Genomic DNA, 20,642 nt, shown 5'->3' with positions numbered 1-20,642 from the left:
TATTATCTTTTTATTTCTCAGTGAGAACTTTATTACTGAAAACTCTTTTGTTTAACTATAACACATGTTTTATAATGTAGCTACCAGAAGGTGGGAAACCATAATCTAAATATTGCATAAAGGTAAATCCTAGCTATAATGTGCTACTATGCCAATGCCAGTATTATGAAATGATATGAATATTATTTATTTCATTCAGTGAACTCTGATCGTAATCATATAATTAACAATACCAGTCTTCCATCTATATTTGTCTTTGCTATGTTATTTAACTTTCTTTCTTTCTAAAGAAATATAATTATAAAGTATGGTCTATATCTGAAACGGCAAGTTAAATGTTTGGTGATAAAACATGTGCAGCACTTTGAGAAAAACATGCTCTGTCAAACTGTGTCAAACTGTTATCCACATACCTGCTGATAGATAAAGTCAAGAGTCACTGCATGTTACTCGTTCATCCAGAGAATTGTATCTATTCCTTCAGAGAAAGAAAACTCACTGTAACTACACATGCACACACGCACGCATGCACACACACACACACACACACACACACGCACACGCACATTACAATAGTAAACACACATGCTAGAATGTATGTCAATGCAAAAGCAATTAGCCAGCTAATGAGATGTATATTAGTGCACTGATTAAAAAATATCTACGCACAAGCTTTAGACTGCAGACGATGCCTTGGCTTGATTATCATGAATCAGCGCTTTGCCTTGTAGAGACAGTTTCAGCTGCCATGCTTGTAGTAGGTGTGTGTTGCTTTACATTAAACCAATATGCTTTGCTTTGTGTTCCTGATGTGTATGATAATCTTCATACAGATTGTGTTTCTAATTTGTCTCATTTGGTGCTTTTCTCTTCTTTATCTGTTCACATTTACTGTTATGAAATGTGTGAACAGCCACGGTGCAGTATTCAAGGTTTTGTGCGGAAGTTTCACAGAAATTTCTTTGCTGATTGAGTGTATCGTCAGTGGACGGCCTCCATTTATCAACATGCATCACCTTGTCTCTACAAGGATTTCCACAGAGCAACTGTGGTTGGCAAAAGTGAGCTAATACTGTGCTATTGATGTGACAAAATAAAAATCATTAGTCATGATCAGAGAGTGGTGTGTTGTATTGTATTGATCATCCTGAATTAATTTACAGTCAGTGATCTTTTAACTTTGTTGTGAGCTTTAGACAAGTGGAAATGCATAATAACAGTGTAAATCAGACAGTAATTAATACATTGTACATTGAGTACATTCACAGTAGAATGGCTAGTTCACCAATCTGACTTTATGCATCAATGAGGTCTTTCCAGAAAGACAACACCCTGAGGTGTATTGCGAAAGTGTCAGAAATCCTTCAGGTCATACAGAAACAGAGCAGTGGGCCTTTGAAGTCAGTAAAAATGTAAGATTTTCGTCCGCCTAAAATAAAAAAAAGTATATTTTAGTATAAATAGCTGCCTGTGTCTGTATCTGTACAGGTAATATAGTATATATAGTATAGTATAGTATAGGCATGTAACTGCACTATCAATAAACACATGCCTCAAATTTAAAGAAGATAGGACCAAGTATGACCATTCTACACTGTTTTTCATGAAAAGATCCAGGCGGAGCACACATGGTAACCAAATGATATTCTGAGACACTTTCATTTACATTTTGAGATGGTTCATCAATTGGAGCTAAATCTACAATTTCCAATTGTTTTTGGTATTATCACAACATATACCAATGTGTATAACTGTGTAATAACACTAATAATAATGCAAAAATATAACTTTGACTCCAAGTGGAGCAGATTTATTGATAAATAATATAGATTTATTGATAAATAATATATATATATATATATATATATATATATATATATATATATATATATATATATATATATATATATATATATATATATATATATATCCATCCATTTTCAATACCGCTTATCCTCATTAGGGTCGCGGGGCGCTGGAGCCTATCCCAGCTGACATAGGGCGAAGGCAGGGGACACCCTGGACAGGTCGCCAGTCCATCGAGGGCACATGTAGGGACATACAACCATTCACTCTCACATTCACACCTATGGGACATTTAGAGATCAATTAACCTGCAGCATGTCTTTGGACTGTGGGAGGAAGCCGGAGAGCCCGGAGAGAACCCACGCTGCCACGGGGAGAACATGCAAACTCCACACAGAAGGACCGCTCCGACCGGGAATCGAACCCGCGGCCCTCTTGCTGTGAGGCGACAGTGCTAGCCACTACACCACCGTGCAGCCTATATATATATATATATATATATATATATATATATATATATATATATATATATATATATATATATATATATATATATATATATATATATATATATATATATATATATATATATATATATATATATATATATATATATATATATATATATATATATATATATATATATATATATATATATATATATATATATATATATAAACGTTTATACATAAACGCATATATATATATACAAACATATATATTTATATATATATGTGTCAACAAACATGGCCATGTTTGGTATCCCAGCATGCAATACATCCTCATCTCTATATATATATACATAAACGCATATATATACAAACATATATATTTATATATATATGTGTCAACAAACATGGCCATGTTTGGTATCCCAGCATGCAATAAATCCTCATCTTTGCAAAGGAACTATCGATTTCCTTTTATTTCTTATGCATTTTTCACAAGAGCAGCCCAAACACACAATGTGTAAAGTCGCGATAATGCTGCAAGTTGGGTCTTGTAGCATTTCGACGGCGAAAACGTACAGAATAAACTTGGACCGTGTTAGCGACCGTGCTAGCGGATGTTAGCACTGAGCTAGCGGCATCAAAAAAGTTGAAACATACTACAATTTTTTGTGTTGTGTGTTCATGTATTGAAGCCAGGAAACCGCGATATATTTGCCGTGCCATGAAAACGTGGATTTGCCCCGTTTTTGTTTGACTGCATTTGTATTACTCTCCTCAGTTAGACCTGTCAACCCCTTCGTCTAGACTCCTGATGAGACTTCCGGAAAAAAGACTCAAGTTGGAATGGATTGATTGAATTAAAGTACTTTAATTCAATCAATCCATTCCAACTTGAGTTGATTGATTGAATCAAAGTACAGTATCAACTATGCTATTAACAGCGTTATTAGCATAGTTGATACCGTACTTTAATTCAATCAATCCATTCCAACTTGATTTATCCCTGCAAGGAAAATAAGTTAAATAATAATTAAATTAAATTAAAAGAAGATTGTGATGTTGATAAGTTCGCCTGGTTAAATAAGTGTGTCCCTCAACTTCAAAAGGAGGATCTGCTCTGATGCAACTTTCTTGATAAGACAATGATTAAAGTGCGTGTGCTGTTACAGTATTGTTTCCCTAATCATCATTTTGAAAGTCAGATGACAGACACATAAAAGGAAGAGAAAGCTGCCGAACAATCAGCATGTTCTCTGTGGTCAGTGATCTGTCCAAACCAGTTACAAATCACAAGTTATTTTGAAAAAAAGTCACAGATAGATTAAATGTGTTAAAGTACCACCAGAATGATGCTTCATGTCATGATGTCTTGTCATTAGTTGTTAACTTTATGTCAGAAAATATTATTAGAACACCCTTTTAGCAGATGTCAGACAACTGGTAGAAACTATATCTGGGGTTTGTTGTCTCATTCATCCATGACATTTAGATCCCTGCGTTTACAATTACATTTAATTCATACCATTTTGATTGCAGTACTTACATAATAAAAACAAATACATAGATTGTAGGATTTCATACAATGAGGGGGAGTTTCAGCACCATCTAGCGGCGAGTGTGAAGTAGTGCAGATATACTCTCTCGTCGTTGGGTGTATTTTTTTATATTTGTCTGAATAAGAAAACGTCCCCGATGTTACGAACCAAGATCACCAGAGACACAAACAAGGAGGCGTGAGGCCTGGCGGGGGTTCCGGTTTGGTCTCGTCCGGTCACATGAGCTGCGTTCATGTGACCGGGTCACGTGATCCGATGAATATATATTGAGAGGGCCAGCGCTTCTCAATCTCTGGTTGTTGACCAGTGACGCACGGACGGGCGGAGAACCAGGAGCTGAAGATTTAATATCCACACCTACAGCTGACAAACGAGCCACAGGTACATTACTTATTTCCGTTGCTCTGTCCTCAGCTAAGTTAAAGGTTGTTTACACGGAGCGTTAACAGTTAACGGCTCACGTTAACGTTAACATTAAGATAGCTAACTAGCTGATTGTTTCAATTCACTTAAAATAGAAGTGAATACACGAAACCCTATTTACATTTAGTATTTTTGAACTGAGTGACTACTTTTTTATACAAAAACAAAAGCAATGTAAGTCCAGTTGGTTTTCCTTGCTCGCATCGTGGTTGTTGTTTTTGACTCCCTGATTAATTTTATTATGTGTAATTGTTTCCTTAATGAATGATTAGGACACATCGAAATGTTGAGTTAAATCCGGTGTATGCAGAAGCTCATAGTAAAGAAGGAAAGTAACTTAAAACCTGAAGTTAAAATGAGCATGAAACTTAACACTGCATCGCCGAGCACATTGATACAACATGGACATGAAAGTGAAACTGGAGGCAGCCATTCTGTCCTCTGCTTTAAGAAAAGAAAAGAAAAAGGGCTGAGACGTGTTCACAGGTATAAACATGTCGGTGAAACCAGGGGATGAAGTCAAGCTGAATATACAGGAATATATTGGTCTTTGTGTAAAATCACCAGAAACTTAACGACGACACAATTTCCAGCCAGACTATTACAACAAAACATGACAAAGTGAACTTTGTACATTTACAACCACACACTTGATATTGACCTTTGAAACTATATTGTTTAAATCCACATCGACCCCCTTCCTGTCAGTAGACCCTCACCATTGTGACAAGGACAAAATAGTAATTAGTTGTCTCTGTTAGTAGACACAGAACAAACAAACCAGATTAATTTGACCTGTTTTACTTGTTTAAGACATTCTTTACTAGTACAGTATCTTAACATTTTGTTCAGTTCTTTGTCCTGGATACACCGAAATGAATAGTATAAGAGAAGGAACATTAAAGAATAATGCTTTGTCCTATACCTTCAGTATTTTATAGGTACCTATACTAATACTGATCAGCGTTGTCCTGTTTAGTTTAAATGTGAAAAACAACACAATACTATAAAAATAAGATGAAGTAGCTACTGAACACACTTTTTGAAGGTCTCCTTCTGTACTCAACCCAATGTTGTAGGTAGCTTTGCAACTGACTCATCCATTTCCCCCGCATAAGGGAAATAAATGTCACACCCCCTTCACCTTTTAAAACACTCTTGGTTAGCACCAAGTCATCAAGCCTAAAGCAATTTTTGAGATGCAAGAGTGCTTTCAAAGAAAGGCCACACGCCCTCCACTGACTCAGCAAGTTAATGTAGCCGTTGTGAGTCTTGCAACGATAACTGTTGAAAGTAATCGACGTGGGACGGATGGTTTGAGGCAAGTCAGCCGTCTGAAGGTTCACTTCCCCCAAATCACATCCAAATCATTGTTTCAGCTTCAAGGCTCTGTTCTGCGTGTGTGGTTGAACCACTTCTCTAAAAACTGAACAGATAAACTAGTCTTGTCATTTCATGTGAATTTGTTGGTCTTTGTGTCTAAATGTTTCACTCAGTAACACAACATGTAGATGATTCACGGCGATATAAATCATATATAAGCTGTTTACAGCACACGCAGTAGAATAAAAACTCTCCTCAAATACACTTATAATGCCCAGCCAATGTAGGCTCTTCTGTCCCATTTTTGTTGCATTACATAATCTGATATAATGAAAATGGTAAATTAAAGAAAGTTTAATATTCACAATAACCTGGTTTAGATTTTAAAGAAAGGAAGACAAATGGTTCATCATTCTGTAAAGGGGAATTTTCTGGTCTTACTTCCTCTTGTGTACTATTTGCTCATGATATTTCAGTCATGTGATATCAAACCAGTTTCATTGAAATTCATATTTTCTCTGTTTCTCGCTCTCACCTGAGGTGTTTTCATTGGATTCTCTTCTGCTCAATTGTGCTTAAAGGGGTGTGCAGATTTACAGATTAGTAACAAGACAGGCCCTTGTTCTTCAGAGAAGATCTGTGCAGCAGTGTGCCAATGTATGCACTGGCTGGAGAAGTCTATTAAGCGCCTACAAAAGCCCATGTAAAGTTGTGTTTGTCAACAGACTGATTCAAAATCAGTGTTTGCTAATCTTGCTTGGATCACAACCTGGTACAAAAAGAAAGAAACAGAATATCTGAATGGAAAAGGAAAAAGTTAACATTTCCTGTCTTTCTTTTGTAAAAAGATGTTTGTGCTCCACTCCTACTGTCCAAGTCTATAAACTAACATCTTATTTTAAATAAAGATTGCATGTTAGTTCATCCTGTCAGGTTTATAAAGAAGCACAGTGTCTGCACTGGTATTGATTTTGCTGGATTTAGAGCACCCTGCTTATACTGAGCACAACCCATGCCTCTATTTAATGGGCTACGTTATGATCTCTAATGGGCTCTTGTTGTCTGCAGCTGATATCAACTCTGACCACAGCATTTCACCTCCTCATAGTGGTCTCATGTGTACCGTTGCAGAGCAAAAAGATTTGATCTAAAAACTGAAAGAGTGCCACATTTGCATTTGTTGGGGGAGTTTTCTGCAGCATGGGGAAGGACGTATTATTCTTGGGGATTTTTTTAAGTAGGAACTGAAACCCAGTCAATCTAGTATAGGAAAGCCATGTAGACATAAATCTAAGTTATTGGTTGAAATGTCAGGACTACTTGTTGTGCTACCACTTGAGAGGTCTGAAGAGCATGACTGAGGATAAGAGGTTTCCTCTGCTCTCCGTGGCATGTTCCACTTGTAGCTGCAACCAGAGTCTCAATGTCTAGTCAACGGTGAATGTTTGTTCAGCTTTCAGTTTTAGTGTGTGTGTGTTTGTGTGTGAGTGTTTTTGAGCCAGCAAAAAACAAAAAGATATAATGGAGAGAATGAAGTTGCCCTTCCTCTGTTTGTGTTGTAGTCCTCGTTTTTAGTGAGCGTGCCCCATTGGCTAGCTCACGGAGTAGTGCCCGCCCTGTGGTTTTCCAGTACATTTGTACAACAAATAAACTTGTCCTCTTAATTTTTTATTTTTCAGGCAAAATGTGGTGTTCAACCTTTCTGTTATTGGCTGCCAGCTTGTCGGTGAGCCTGGCCAGACCCCATTTCAAACCAATGTCCAGTGAGATGGTCAACTTCATCAATAAGGTCAACACTACTTGGAAGGTGAGTTTTTAGTTTTTAATTTTGTAGGTTTTTTTCAGCTTGGTAGCAGTTCTATTTGACTTAATCTCCCTCCTCTCTCGCAGGCTGGTCACAACTTCCATAATGTTGACTACAGTTATGTCAAGAGACTCTGCGGTACGATGCTGAACGGACCGAAGCTGCCAGTCATGTGAGTCTTGATCGAGAAACACAGGAGATGAACTTTTAGATTAGTATTTCATTATTCTTGCATAACATTGAGAGTGAGTACTTGCTCCGCTGTACATCCCCTAATTATATATGCACCATGCACAAAATGAAAAATCCATGAAGTCGGCCTACACTGCAAGTGTAAGCTGTAATAGCGCACAGTAATACTCCATAACACTGTTTTACTCTGCAGCGTTCAGTATGCTGGAGACATGAAGATGCCGACCAACTTTGACTCCAGGGAGCAGTGGCCCAATTGTCCCACTCTGAAGGAGATCAGAGACCAGGGCTCCTGTGGATCCTGCTGGGTGAGATACAAACTCAACTGTTCGAAACATGTGGCCAAGATGTGAGGATTTAATTTATTTTTTATTCCGATTTCCTAGTGCAGGGGTAGGTATGCCGTATCTTAAACAATGGCACACGAGTATTAAGTGTACAAGAGTTTTTTTTTTAAATGTTGAAGTGCCGGCTCATCTCATGGCACATTACTTCTTACACAGTGGCAGTTGCACAGCACGCCATTTATGGTAGTTTTAAAGTCGTTTTTTTTGCACCCGCATTCTGCAAAGACACTTGATCGAGGGAATTTTGTATACAATGGTGAATTTTGATTGTGGTTAGATGCTGAAAGTTGACAAACAAGTCCATTTTATTTGCACTGTCCCCAAATAATTAACATGCTTTGAAGGGCATGGCAATCTAACAACAAACAAGACCTTCTTTTCTTAAACCCTCCATAGTTCAGATAATCAAAAATGAAACTCATATTGTGTGTCTGTATCATGTCTTGGTGTTTCTGCCCACAGGCATTTGGTGCTGCGGAGGCCATCTCTGACCGAGTGTGTATCCACAGCAATGCCAAGGTCAGCGTGGAGATCTCCTCAGAGGATCTGCTGTCCTGCTGCGAGAGCTGTGGTATGGGGTGAGACGCAGTAATGTGTGGAAGGTTTCACTCCTTTCTTGTCTTCAACTGTCCCCAGTAGATGATCGCAGTGACCTGCTTGATGTGGCCCGTACCGTATCAGTACCAAACCCAATAATACAAGCTCTCCATTAATGACCTGATAGGAAGATAGAAGTCTGATAATGTATAGGAATGCAGCAAGTCAATACACAGAATTAGTATCTGCGCCAAAACTGACCGTATTAAGTGTATCGGGCTATGGCGTAACTGCCACATGAAATACAGTTGCCTCGAGGTAAAGTGACAGCAAGATGATTCCAGGGAGATTCTCGTGATGAGGTATCCATATTTTAAAAATGCGCCGCAGTTCTTGGTATCAGCAGATACACAGTACAACTGCAAGAGGTAGGATTCATAATCTGTATTGGTTGAGGAGCCTCCCGAATATTGTACAGTGTGAACATTTGGAGGGCATAGTGGTTGTTTGTAAAAGTGGATTAAAAAAGACAAACTTTCGGTCTCTTTATTTAGCTGTAATGGTGGCTACCCTGCAGCTGCCTGGGACTACTGGACCTCTGAGGGGCTGGTGTCTGGCGGCCTCTATGACTCCCACATTGGTATGTTTTGTGTGTGAGACTCCCGCAGTGGTACGTGTATGTGGTGTGTACAATTCAGATCTTTGTGTCTTACTCTTTGTGTATACAGGTTGTCGGCCCTACACCATCCCCCCCTGTGAACACCACGTGAATGGCAGCAGACCGTCCTGCTCTGGGGAGGGTGGACATACACCCAAGTGTGTCTTCCGGTGTGAACCTGGATACACACCCAGCTACAAAGTGGACAAGCACTTTGGTAAGAACAGCTGGAGAAAAAAATACTTCCATAAATACCTGCATGCGAGGAATAAGAGTTAAGAATGCTAGCATTGTTAACATCGCTAACGAGTCTTTTCACACACACCAGTATTTAGTATATAAAATAATATTCAAACCGTATATTGCTCTGGTTGTTATTAATTTTTTTTTTTTAACAGGAAAGATTTTTCTAGTATATATATATATATATGTTATTTGATGTGGCTCTGTTGATAAAAACAGTATGAAACTAGCAATTATTTGAACAGTAAATAGATTTAGTTGAAGCATGATTTATTATCATGAAATATGTAAACTCATATTGTATTCATACAAACATGTTTTTGTCAAGAAAGACATTTTCATCTATCACTAACGTGTATACATTTAAACTAACTTACACATACTTAATATTTATTAGCTGTTTGATCTAACTGTTTATCTTTGGATCATGTTCCATTAATCACTCTAGTATGTCCTACAAGCAGTACGTTAATGTCCTATAATGAGCCTAACCCTAATCTTATGAATAAAGCTGTTTGCGCACACACGCTCTCTCTGCACCGGTTCCTAATTCAGATGTGTGTTGCAGGTAAAACGTCTTACAGCGTGCTGCCAGAAGAGGAGCAGATTCAGAGTGAGATATACAAGAATGGCCCAGTAGAGGGAGCCTTTACCGTCTATGAAGACTTTGTGCTGTACAAGTCTGGTAAGAACACCTGCACCATGAGCAGACAAATGTGTACAAACACACAGAATACTGAGTGCTTGTACACTCGCAACCTGTTGAGAAAAAGGTTAAACGCTCATTGCACGTTTTGCTCAGTGATTCTTTAAAATGATGTTTCTGACTTTCTTTCGCACACACTTGAACTGAAACTCTTGCCTCCTCTCTGTCGTGTTCCTCGCCTCCTTATTTATTTTCTTCTCATTTCCAGGTGTGTACCAGCATGTGTCTGGGTCTGCGGTGGGTGGCCACGCCATCAAGATCCTGGGCTGGGGAGAGGAGGATGGGGTTCGCTACTGGCTCTGTGCCAACTCCTGGAACACTGACTGGGGTGATAATGGTGAGCAAATATGCATATTTTATATAATTTAACTAACATTTATACACCAATGCTCACGATAATAATATGTATCGGTTTAAAAACAGTAGTCCTATTTCTATGTATGAAAGGAATGAAATATTCTCAATCCCTTCAATGTAATGCAGTCGGGCGGCTGCAGTTTAGTGGATGAGCAGTTTGATTCTCTTAGTGTCCGCATGTCCAAATGTCCTTGAGCGAGACACCGAACCCCAAGTTCATCCCCGGACGCTTTACAGCAGCTCACTGCTCCTAAATGCGTAGGATGGGTGAAATACAGATGTCCAATTTCATGTACCTGCATGTATATGATGATTCTAATAAAGTTTACGTTTTTATACACCAACTGCAGCCTCAGCCTCAACTGAACACATTGTTGAATCAACACCTGACGGTGTGACACAAACTTTTCATACCCATCCAGTACTTTTTTATTTGATACTATTTGTATTAGTGTTATTGCTATGTTTAAAAATCATTTATATGAATACTTGTCTGCATCAGGTTAAAATATGCAAAATTGCCTTGCATACCATATGTTCTCACACGTAAACTATCTCTATATTTGACACTTAACTATAACAATTGCTAATGTTGGGTCACATCTATTATCTTTGTAATGTATAAAGTGCCCTCTGGTCTGTTTCTGTTTCTTCAGGATTCTTTAAGTTCCTGCGAGGATCAAATCACTGTGGTATTGAGTCTGAGATTGTGGCTGGGATTCCCAAATAGATTCTAAGGTAAGACAAAACTATGTAAGTCTTGGCCTCAAACAAACCTTTGTTTACTGTGTGCCTAGACAGTATAATGCTGCCATTCTCTTGCAGCCTCCCTAGTATAATATCATAATGCGCACTGGAATGCATGGCTTTGTATTTGTGCTCGAGCCTCATAGTTGTAGCTGTACCACTCCATTAGCTCCCATTTTAAATCTGAGAAACTATTGTCTTTGTGAAATCCTCAACAAAAGTATAAAAGTATGCATGTAGCTAGAGATCTGTGGCTTACTGACACTGTTTCTCTCTTGCAGGTGTTGAGCTGCGGTGTTTTTACTAAATCACTGGAGAGCGATACACTCAAAATGCCAGCTCTCAAACTCTTAACAGCTTTTAGTCCTTTTTTATTTTTTTTAAAGCCCTCTAATCAACTTGCAAACATTGCATGTTGTTTGCTTTTGACAGCACACAGAACAAACTCAAGAGCAACCTACACCTCATCTATTAGCAGATAGAGTATGTGTTTGAGCACAAATCAGCATTGTTTTATTGAAGGTGTTTTTTGTGAATGAGCTGTTGCAAGGGCTTGTTCACTTATCTCCTAAAGCAATGTTGCATGGGAGGAAAAAGTTTTTTTTAAACGTTTAGGTGCATTACACTTTTCTCAGGTGATTTGAAGCATATTGGCACTGTTGTAGAACTTTATTTGTTGCCTATGTCATCACATTTTTGGTACTTGCAGAGAGTGTCTTAGAAAAACTGAGTTTATGATTGGGATAAATTACAAGACTCAGCCTAATACAGCAGAGTTTTAATTTGTCTACTTTTTTATGAACACAGCTTTCATATTTTATATTTTATTCAACATTATTTCTCAGTGCCGCAAATGCCACTATATGTTAGGATGTTCCCATTGTGATTGGTGCCTGTTAATGTTTTTTAATTTTTGAATACCGGATGAAAAATTTAAATTTCTTTTTTAAGAATATGGTTGCCAATTGGATGTTTTTATTGTCTGCCTGTATAGAGTACAAATATTGGTACATAACTGTTTTATGTTCTGAAATAAATAAAACCACATGAATCCCAATTCATTTTCATTTTTTACTCATGGATACAGATGCTGGTATTTTAAAACAATTTTCATTTTATGATACTGATTTGCACGCCTGATGCGATGGACTCACTAAGAAAATGTGGGTCGAGATGTGATCGATGAACGGATGCTTCGTCGATCGGTTTCTGCTGCATCTACAACTGTACCCAAAAGAATGTGTGTAAAAGAGACTGGTTTATAACTAGCATTCATCCTAAAGCAGTAACCAATGTTGCTTTTGTTATGTAAGCAAGACCAACTGGAAACGTTGTTTCTACTTTGTGGACTAACTGGGAATCAACGCTTAGTAGCAAACACATTAAAGTTGAAATGTTCAAAGAAAAAGAAAAACAGCGTTGCCACTTCCGCCTTGTTGGAAGCAAAACAAACACTCCCCTTCGGAGTAGAATATAAGGCGTTTGTTTTTGACACCGGCGTCTACCCATTACCCAACCTGGTAAGCGGTGTTTGGGTAAAAACGAAACAAACTAAAGAAACTTCCTTCACAGAAAGATGTAGAAAGCAGTTCATAACAGAGGTTCAAACACGGTTGAACTGTTTAAAATAAATAGCTGAAATGGATTCTGCTGAGTATTCGTCCAGTTAAGTGCCCTCCGGCACAGCCCGGCTCTCAAAACAAACGCACAACCGAACCCACGGTTCTTTACTGGTCGAGCGCGCGCACGCTGCTCCTTCGTTATTCGCAGGGCGACCAACAGTAGCGAGTCAGACTCACACGGAGAGCGATGGAGGGAGAAGGCAGGGTTTCGTGGATGAAATACGGGCCCCTTGTGTCCCTGTTTGTAGTTTTGTTGGCCGTCTGGTTCCGGTCACCTCATGACGCAGTCCTGGGCGACCGGCTAGACACCGTCCTGTCCTCTCTGCTGCGGGCAGAGGGGAAAGTCGGGATGGATAACGTCGCCAAACCGAAAGTGGCGATTGGTAAGTGCAAGGGGTGTGAGCTAACGTTAGCTAGCGCTGCCTAGCTTCAACTTGTTTTAGGGGCTTAATGATCGTTTAAGTCCGAAATAATTGGCCTCGTCAGATGTTATTGAAGTTATAAAGCTGCTCCAGATGAAATGGCAGCTTTATAACAGCTTTTATCATTTTTTGTAATGCATCACGTTAATTGCGCCCACTTGCTAACGTTTCAATACAAGTTGTTTAGCTAGCTAACGTTATATCGCTAACCAGCTATAACGTGACATTAACGCTATTTAAATTAACCCAGCTAGGTTACACATGTGCTTCTTTCCAGTTAATATCAGGAGATTTGTCGACAAATGACTGACCAAAAATGATCTGAGCGAAACCAGTTAAACAACACAGAGGAATGTAGTTTAGTTAAGGAAAAGAGGGAGTGGGAGATCATGATGTCACAACAGTCCACAGGGCTGTTCAGTGCAGAGATCAACATGACACTGTAGAGAAGTGTTATGGCTTTTGTATGTTGGCTTAAAGACAACAGCTCCATAGTTTAATACCCACAACTGATCAAAAGGGCTGCTGTGCAACAAGTGAAAAGTACAACAAGCAGTTTGTATTCACCGTCTTGCATTGTAACTGTAGATGCCAAGAAGCTAGATTAGTCTATCTTCCGCTCATTAGCATTCGCTTCAAAACATTGGTACTTGCGTACCGTGCTGCGAACAGATCGGGTCCGGTCTACATCCAGGACATGGTCAAATCGTACACCCCAGCTCGTTCACTTCGCTCGGCTTCTGCCAATCGGCTTGTAGCTCCTTCACTTCGAGCTAAACACTCAACAAAATCACGACTGTTTGCTGTGCTGGCTCCTCAATGGTGGAACGAGCTCCCCATTGACATCAGGACAGCAGAAAGTCTCTACACCTTCCGTCGCAAACTAAAAACACATATTTTTCGACTACCTTGAATAGGGAAGGTAGAGCCGTAGTAGCACTCTGGTAGAACTTAAATGTCACTTACCGATAGCACTTTGTAGTTTAGCACTTTAGTAGCACTTAAATGGCTCTTACTGATAGCACTTTGTAGTTTAACGTTATTGAAGAAATTGTACTTGCTTGATTCTTGTTGTTCTGAGTTTGGACTCATGGTTTAATGCACTTATTGTAAGTCGCTTTGGATAAAAGCGTCAGCTAAATGACATGTAGTGTAATGTCTTCAAAGATGGAATTCCTCACCTGACAAACTGCTTCAGAGAGGTTTTAGCAAACATTATTAGCGTGTAAGACCTCTGTTTTTACTGTCATGATCTAATCCTTAAATCTTTGAGCCTTGTTCCAATCACATAACAGAAGTGATCACCATATCTGTACAACCTTTATTTACCCAGTTCATTAACAAGCTTTGCCATGCAGTCAGACCGGTTTCGTTGCTGTTATTCAGAATCAAATATATTCTTTAGGTATCTTTATTGTCCAAAAGAGAAATGAACTTGCAGCCAGGTTACATACAAAACACAACCCCTAAACAATGTTGGACAGGAAAAAAAACACATTCTAAATTGACTGACAACCAAAAGCACAATAATTATGGACCACTTCAGTGCTGACCAGATAACCAAATATACACAGGTTATTTTTTCTTTATTTACAGCAAATGGTTAGAAGAACTATCTAGATGGGCACTGTCTGATGAAGAACATTGGAAAGCAATTGCAAACAAAGCAGATGCATGTCAAGCTACTGTCAAAATAAGTTCAATATTCAAATCTAATTTAAATGTGGGCGCAGACAGTTTGTCTACACAGTTAGGCCATCTGTGGTTGTTGTGCGTCATGTCTGCCTTTGTTCAGAATATACAGAAAATGTTTGTAGATGAAAGTTATGTGTTGGTGAGGTTTGATCCCACAGAGGAAACTGTATCGAAGTGTTGGATCATTTGACCAGCCACGGTGGAAGGTCCTGGAGGCGGTCTCTTTATCCACTCCTTCTCGTTATTCCCAGATCAAGTCATATACCTATCTTTGGGTGTGGGTTTTTTATCACAAATGTATCCTTCTTTGTCTTTAGCTCACTGCCCCTCTCCCTCATCCACAGGTTTTGGAGGTTGTGTTGACCTGATAGTGGATGGGGTTACCCTGCTTAATAAGATTGGCCTCCCTCCTACTGACCAGCCCCTACACCATGACTACATCGAAAATGAAGTGCAGTTGGCTGAGAGCTTTGCCTACTTCTTTGCACCGGGAGCCGCTGCAGAGTAAGTGTTGTGTCACTATGAGCTGAACATGAGATAGTTGTAGTCTAGTTAATAAATCCTGAATTTACAGTATGATAATATACATACACATGTGTGCAAACAGGTGCTCATACAAACTGTTGATTTCTTTATTCTTCTGTATGCTATAACTTGATAGCTGAGTTTTTCTGTTTACATGCACGATGTGTCTGAGTCCCCAGGCTACTGTGCTCACCAAATTGATGCGCTCTCTGTCACATGCTCTTTCTCAAACACACTTGTATGCCACTATGAATGTTTAGTGGTTCATTTATAACGAACATACATAAAAGTCTTCTTTCCTCTGGCCATCAATTTCTCCGCAAAATATACTTACCAAGTAATAATGACAAACCTTGATTTCGTCAATGCTCATCTGTATTGTTTGGTCTTTGTTGCTGTTGATGTTTGTCAGTTACCAAAGTGTTGGGTGTTTGTGCTGTGGAACTCGTCGCCCATCTCTTCATATGCATTGGGGACTTCTCCTGTTTTGGCTGTGGTGCCTGTGAGCCCTTATTCATTGTCTGGAAAAGCATCAACACATGCTTATAAAATCATCATGGACAGAAAGGAGAAGAGAAGAGAATATGTGAGAGTTAATAAGAATAACAAATGTTGTCTACAAATCTCAATTAGACCCAAACCAGGTATTTTTCTCCTCTGTATTTAGAGTTATTTCCTTTGCTTCTGTCGTACCTTTTTTCTTGTGGAATTCGGGATTGTAAAGAACAAAACCACACGTGTAGCCGTATTTCACTCCAGTGCACTTCACTTCTACTTCTGTTTCTCTTCTTTTTCTATATTTATACATATATTTATTATGGGTGGGGTCTGAGCAAGGGTGCAAACGGACCATTGCCCCCCTACTTTACGGCCCTGGCTGGTGTGATCCTATGGCAAGATGGTCTCTTGTTATTTATACAGTACATTCCATACACAGTGGCAATTGCTTACAAATAGTATACAAATAACTACAATATAAGACAAAAATAGGTTTTAGATAAATTATGTTGGTGCTTTCAAGTTTGAGCTTTGTTTCACAGTTAGTTTGCTTTTTTTTTAATTTGCAGGCGTTTTGTGCTGAATGATACCCTATTCAGTGAGCTGGTCGAAGCGTCCCGTGACCTACCTGGAAACAGATGGGCAGTAGGTGGCAATGCCCCAGTAATGGCTGGTCGCATGGCAACCGAGGGATGTGATATTTTGCTAGGGGGAAGTTTCAGCCCCGATTTTACTGATGTCCTGTCACCGCACATTACAGGTACAAAGACACATACTGCTACACCCACCTCCTCTGCCCTCTCGGTTTACCATCCCGTCTCCTTCACTTCCATGCTCCTGTACTAATCTAGCTTTGTCTTTTCCAGTGGCAGGTAACATCGTTGAGGAGCCAGACATCCATCTGATCCTGGAGTATCCATCTGGTGCTAGCTGGGGTCACTATACCTCTCGTAGAGCCAACAGGTATCTATCAGAGCGTTTAGGAGATATTTTGAGAATATTTAGGGATCATTAAGGTGAACCACGTATGTAAGAGTATTTAATCCAGAGACACATTTTTCCACCATGAAATGAATGTTGTGAGTTACAGAACCAAGTGTCTCTACTATGTTTGAAGCTGACTGTTTGTTTCTGTAGATATATCGTCCATAGCGATGACCATAACCCCTACCTGGACTCCATGGCAGAGTTTGCTGAGAAACTCCAAGACTTCAACCCAGATTTACTGGTGGTGGGTGGGCTGCAGATGATGGATAACTTCCCGTTCCAGGCTGGTAAGAGACAACCCTTTTATTAGTTGCAGTGTCTGCTGCTTTGTGTGAGCGTGCTGAACATTTGTCAGTTGTCCGGTTTTAGAAAAACATGTAGATGTGAATTAAAGAAATCTATCTTTTAAAACGATGCTACTATTCTGAGTTATGCGTAAAGGCTGAACACGGCCTCAGACTCATTAGTACATGTTGAGAAAAACGTTCTTGAGTGAGGTAAGCATTGTTCCATAGCCTATTTGTTTCTTTCAGTCCTTAATGTCTGGCTACCTTTTGTCTGAATCTCTTCTCTTTCACCTGTTCATTTCATCATTCCAGGTGAGCGGGACGCTCTCTTCTCCCGCCTGTCGGACCTTCTGTCCTCCTCGTCTCCAACGATTGGAGTCCATTTTGAGATGGCCAGTTTTGTAGAAGAGAGTATAATGGAAGATCTACTTCACTATGTCATTCCCCACGTAAGTATGACTGAACGGTCACATTAATGAACAAATTAATTCACATTAAGAGGACTAGAACAATTACATAAACACAGTGGTGGGACAAAAAAGAAAGTGGAATGAGGAATAAAAGAGTGACGTATGATGGTTAGGTACAAGATGTCTGACAAATAATACCAGGTAGTTTGAAACTTGATTTGCAGTCTACTCAGTGGTGGGATTGAAAAGTTTTACACTGATTTGTTGGTCCATATTGTGTCCATCTGATCATTGATCTAATTCCAATACTGCTAACCCGTAAATAACCCTTTTATTTCTATTGCGATGTTTTAAGAATGGCTGTTAATATTAACACACAACATACTTTTTGATGCTAAGCTTCCAATTATTTTGACCAATGACTGGTGATATATATATATATATATATATATATATATATATATATATATATATATATATATATATATTGTTTAACATCTGTATTGTATACATGTTTATATTAGACTTTGTTTAATGTCTTGTTCAGTAGTATCTCGCTGTAAAGTGAGAAAACAAATGTAAAACCATAGTGCGTATAAAAAATACAGTATGTTCTGGCCACTTCAATAACTACTTTCTGGCCCATTTTCTAAATAGTAATTGTCCGTGTAGTAGTTTGCATGGTGGTGTATTCTGTAGTTTAATCACTCATCCGGATTCTGCTTTCCCCAGGCGGACTCTTTAGGCATGAATGAACAGGAGCTTCCCAACTTGCTCAGCCTGCTTAAAGGCTCCAACATCACCGTGTTGTCGGACCCAAACCCTCGTGTAGCTACTGTTCTTGACCAGATGAGGGAGGTCTACCGTCTTGTGAACCACCGCTCCAAGAATGGCAGTGAACAAAGTGACACAAATGGTGCTAAAGCTAAGCCGCTGACTCGGCTCCATGTCCACACGCTGGCCTTTCAGGCCATGATTGTGACACGCGGCTCCCAGTGGAAGAACACCATGTCAGCCACCGCCAAGGCCTCTCTCACGGCGAACCGCCATGTCTGTGGCTCTAACGACATTGACCCCAGCAAGGCAAGGCTCATCATGGACGACTCCTTCTCTGTTAGCCGGAGGGAAGGCAGCCAGCGTATCCCTCTGCAGGAGACCAGGCCGGTCAGCTGCTGGGATGAGGACAACTACGAGATCTGTGTAGCACCAGTGCTGGTGTGCACTGAGGTTTACCAAACTGCAGGTGGAGGAGACAACATCTCCGCTGCTGGCCTGGTGCTGCAGATCTAGAGACGTACACTACATGGTCTATCTGTGTGAAGTGCTAACTACATGTTGGCAACAATGTGACTCTGGAAATGTGACGCAAACACGGGCTATTGCTGACACTGTCAGCTCATATCCCAAGGGGACCATAAGGAAAACGTATAATCATTCGAAGGAGTCATATGGTGGGATGCATTGGTTATTAATCAGGTAAATCACCAAACCTTAAGTACATGGGCTTAGTGCAAAGATCATCCAGTTTATTTGATGTTTAGAACCAAAACTTCAGAAAAGATACTGCCCTTCTCTGCCCTACTTTGATTCAACACACCAAACATCTTATATATATATATATATATATATATATATATATATATATATATATATATATATACACACACACACACACACACAGTATATATATATATATATATATATATATATATATATATATATATATATATATATATATAGTGTGTGTGTGTGTGTGTGTATATATATATATATATATATATATATATATATATATATATATATATATATACATAGTATATAATAATTTAATGCAAATACTTCAAAAAAGTTCTTCCACCACTGCCTGTCAGTTTTCAAAAGGGGCATGATCTGAACCTTTTTTAATGAAAAGGTAATGAGGTAATGTCTCTATCCAGCGTCTTCCCTCATCTATTCAATTCTAAAAGGCAACAAAAGATCTAAAGTAGTAATCTGTTGATTCCTAATATATGTGAACATGTGTGTTGTGGTTTTGGGTGTGCTAGATTTGTTTTAAGATTGTCATTCTTCTGTGTGTCCGTTGCAGTGCAATAATGCAAAACAATGTTAAGAGACAACTGCTGGAAGCTGGATATGATGTCAAAAACTTCCTCTCTACCTCTGTGCTATTTTTGTTTCTCCCTTTCCCCCTTCACTCTTTTCTTTCTCCTATCTGATCTTGTGTTTATTTATCAATCTTTAAGGACCAAATAAGCAGTGTGGGCTGCCTCAACTTCACATAAATGTCTGCATAAAGTGAAAGACAATCTCCTCTAGTGTGTACATTTTTTTAATTATTATTGTAATGTTATGTTGTTGCTCACCATGAATTAACTTTATCTGTGAAATGTTGGACCAAACAGTAAATATATTAGTGTTCATCTTGCTTGTCATAGGATGCACGGCCAGATCCTCCTCACTGAGATAATCTCTAAATGATAATGGGGCCCTGCCTCAGATTGGCCATCAACTCCGATTTCACCGTTTTCAAGGACAAATCACTTTTATTAAAAAAACTGAATGCGTCTGTACATAAATGAGAATTACAAGTAAAACATTCCATGACAGACCCAGTTTTTTTTTCCTCCATACAACAAAGACATTTAAGTGGAATCAAGAAAAAGAAAAATGTATTAGTTTGTTAAAATATGCTTGTCAAAGCCCCTTTTCCCAACAAGTATGAACTAAAAACTCCTTTAAATGTTTCCTCTTTGAATTAAAACTGCTGATTGAATGCTGTTTGATTATGATGAACTTAAAAGCCATATTCTGTTTTGACATTTGGTGTTGAGTGAAAGGGGAACATTTAATACAGTCTTTTTCTATTACTGTTGCCATGCGCGTTTCTTTCTGATGTTTTTGTCTCGCACAGGGATTTGAAGACAAAAGTAACGGGTTGTGTTTTTACTGGGAAATGAATCTGTTTCAAACAGAACTTCAACATGCATTCATGCTCGAACAGAGAACTGCTTGTGTTTGCAGCCATATCGTATACTTATCTAAGCT

General features: G+C 39.0%; 2 protein-coding genes across 2 annotated transcripts; both read left to right on the top strand.

Annotated features, from left to right (window-relative positions):
- The first annotated feature begins 3,927 nt into the window (after positions 1 to 3,927).
- Positions 3,928 to 12,208, top strand: ctsba (cathepsin Ba). Its single transcript, XM_034559339.1, has 11 exons — positions 3,928 to 4,195; positions 7,240 to 7,367; positions 7,451 to 7,536; positions 7,750 to 7,864; positions 8,366 to 8,481; positions 8,995 to 9,080; positions 9,169 to 9,315; positions 9,910 to 10,026; positions 10,256 to 10,384; positions 11,061 to 11,142; positions 11,433 to 12,208. The coding sequence occupies exons 2-10, from the start codon at positions 7,245 to 7,247 to the stop codon at positions 11,132 to 11,134; spliced, it is 993 nt and encodes a 330-aa protein (XP_034415230.1). The 5' UTR covers positions 3,928 to 4,195; positions 7,240 to 7,244; the 3' UTR covers positions 11,135 to 11,142; positions 11,433 to 12,208.
- A 697-nt stretch (positions 12,209 to 12,905) lies between these two features.
- On the top strand, positions 12,906 to 19,231 carry adpgk2 (ADP-dependent glucokinase 2). Its single transcript, XM_034559328.1, has 7 exons — positions 12,906 to 13,156; positions 15,235 to 15,394; positions 16,483 to 16,673; positions 16,780 to 16,876; positions 17,051 to 17,187; positions 17,500 to 17,636; positions 18,330 to 19,231. The coding sequence occupies exons 1-7, from the start codon at positions 12,961 to 12,963 to the stop codon at positions 18,885 to 18,887; spliced, it is 1,476 nt and encodes a 491-aa protein (XP_034415219.1). The 5' UTR covers positions 12,906 to 12,960; the 3' UTR covers positions 18,888 to 19,231.
- The last annotated feature ends 1,411 nt before the right edge of the window (positions 19,232 to 20,642 follow it).

This window comes from Cyclopterus lumpus, chromosome 3, assembly GCF_009769545.1.
Source record: "Cyclopterus lumpus isolate fCycLum1 chromosome 3, fCycLum1.pri, whole genome shotgun sequence".
NCBI classification, from domain to species: Eukaryota; Metazoa; Chordata; class Actinopteri; order Perciformes; family Cyclopteridae; genus Cyclopterus; species Cyclopterus lumpus.
The sequence above is the reverse complement of the archived record's forward strand: the minus strand, read 5'-3'. Positions and strand labels throughout refer to the sequence as shown.

Coding starts and splice junctions, on each gene's coding strand:
- ctsba (XM_034559339.1), top strand. CDS start 7,245: ATGTGGTGTTCAACCTTTCTGTTATTGGCTGCCAGCTTGTCGGTGAGC. Junction 9,316..9,909: donor CAAAGTGGACAAGCACTTTG/GTAAGAACAGCT, acceptor TGTGTGTTGCAG/GTAAAACGTCTTACAGCGTG. Junction 10,385..11,060: donor CACTGACTGGGGTGATAATG/GTGAGCAAATAT, acceptor CTGTTTCTTCAG/GATTCTTTAAGTTCCTGCGA.
- adpgk2 (XM_034559328.1), top strand. CDS start 12,961: ATGGAGGGAGAAGGCAGGGTTTCGTGGATGAAATACGGGCCCCTTGTG. Junction 13,157..15,234: donor CAAACCGAAAGTGGCGATTG/GTAAGTGCAAGG, acceptor CCTCATCCACAG/GTTTTGGAGGTTGTGTTGAC. Junction 15,395..16,482: donor GCACCGGGAGCCGCTGCAGA/GTAAGTGTTGTG, acceptor TTTAATTTGCAG/GCGTTTTGTGCTGAATGATA.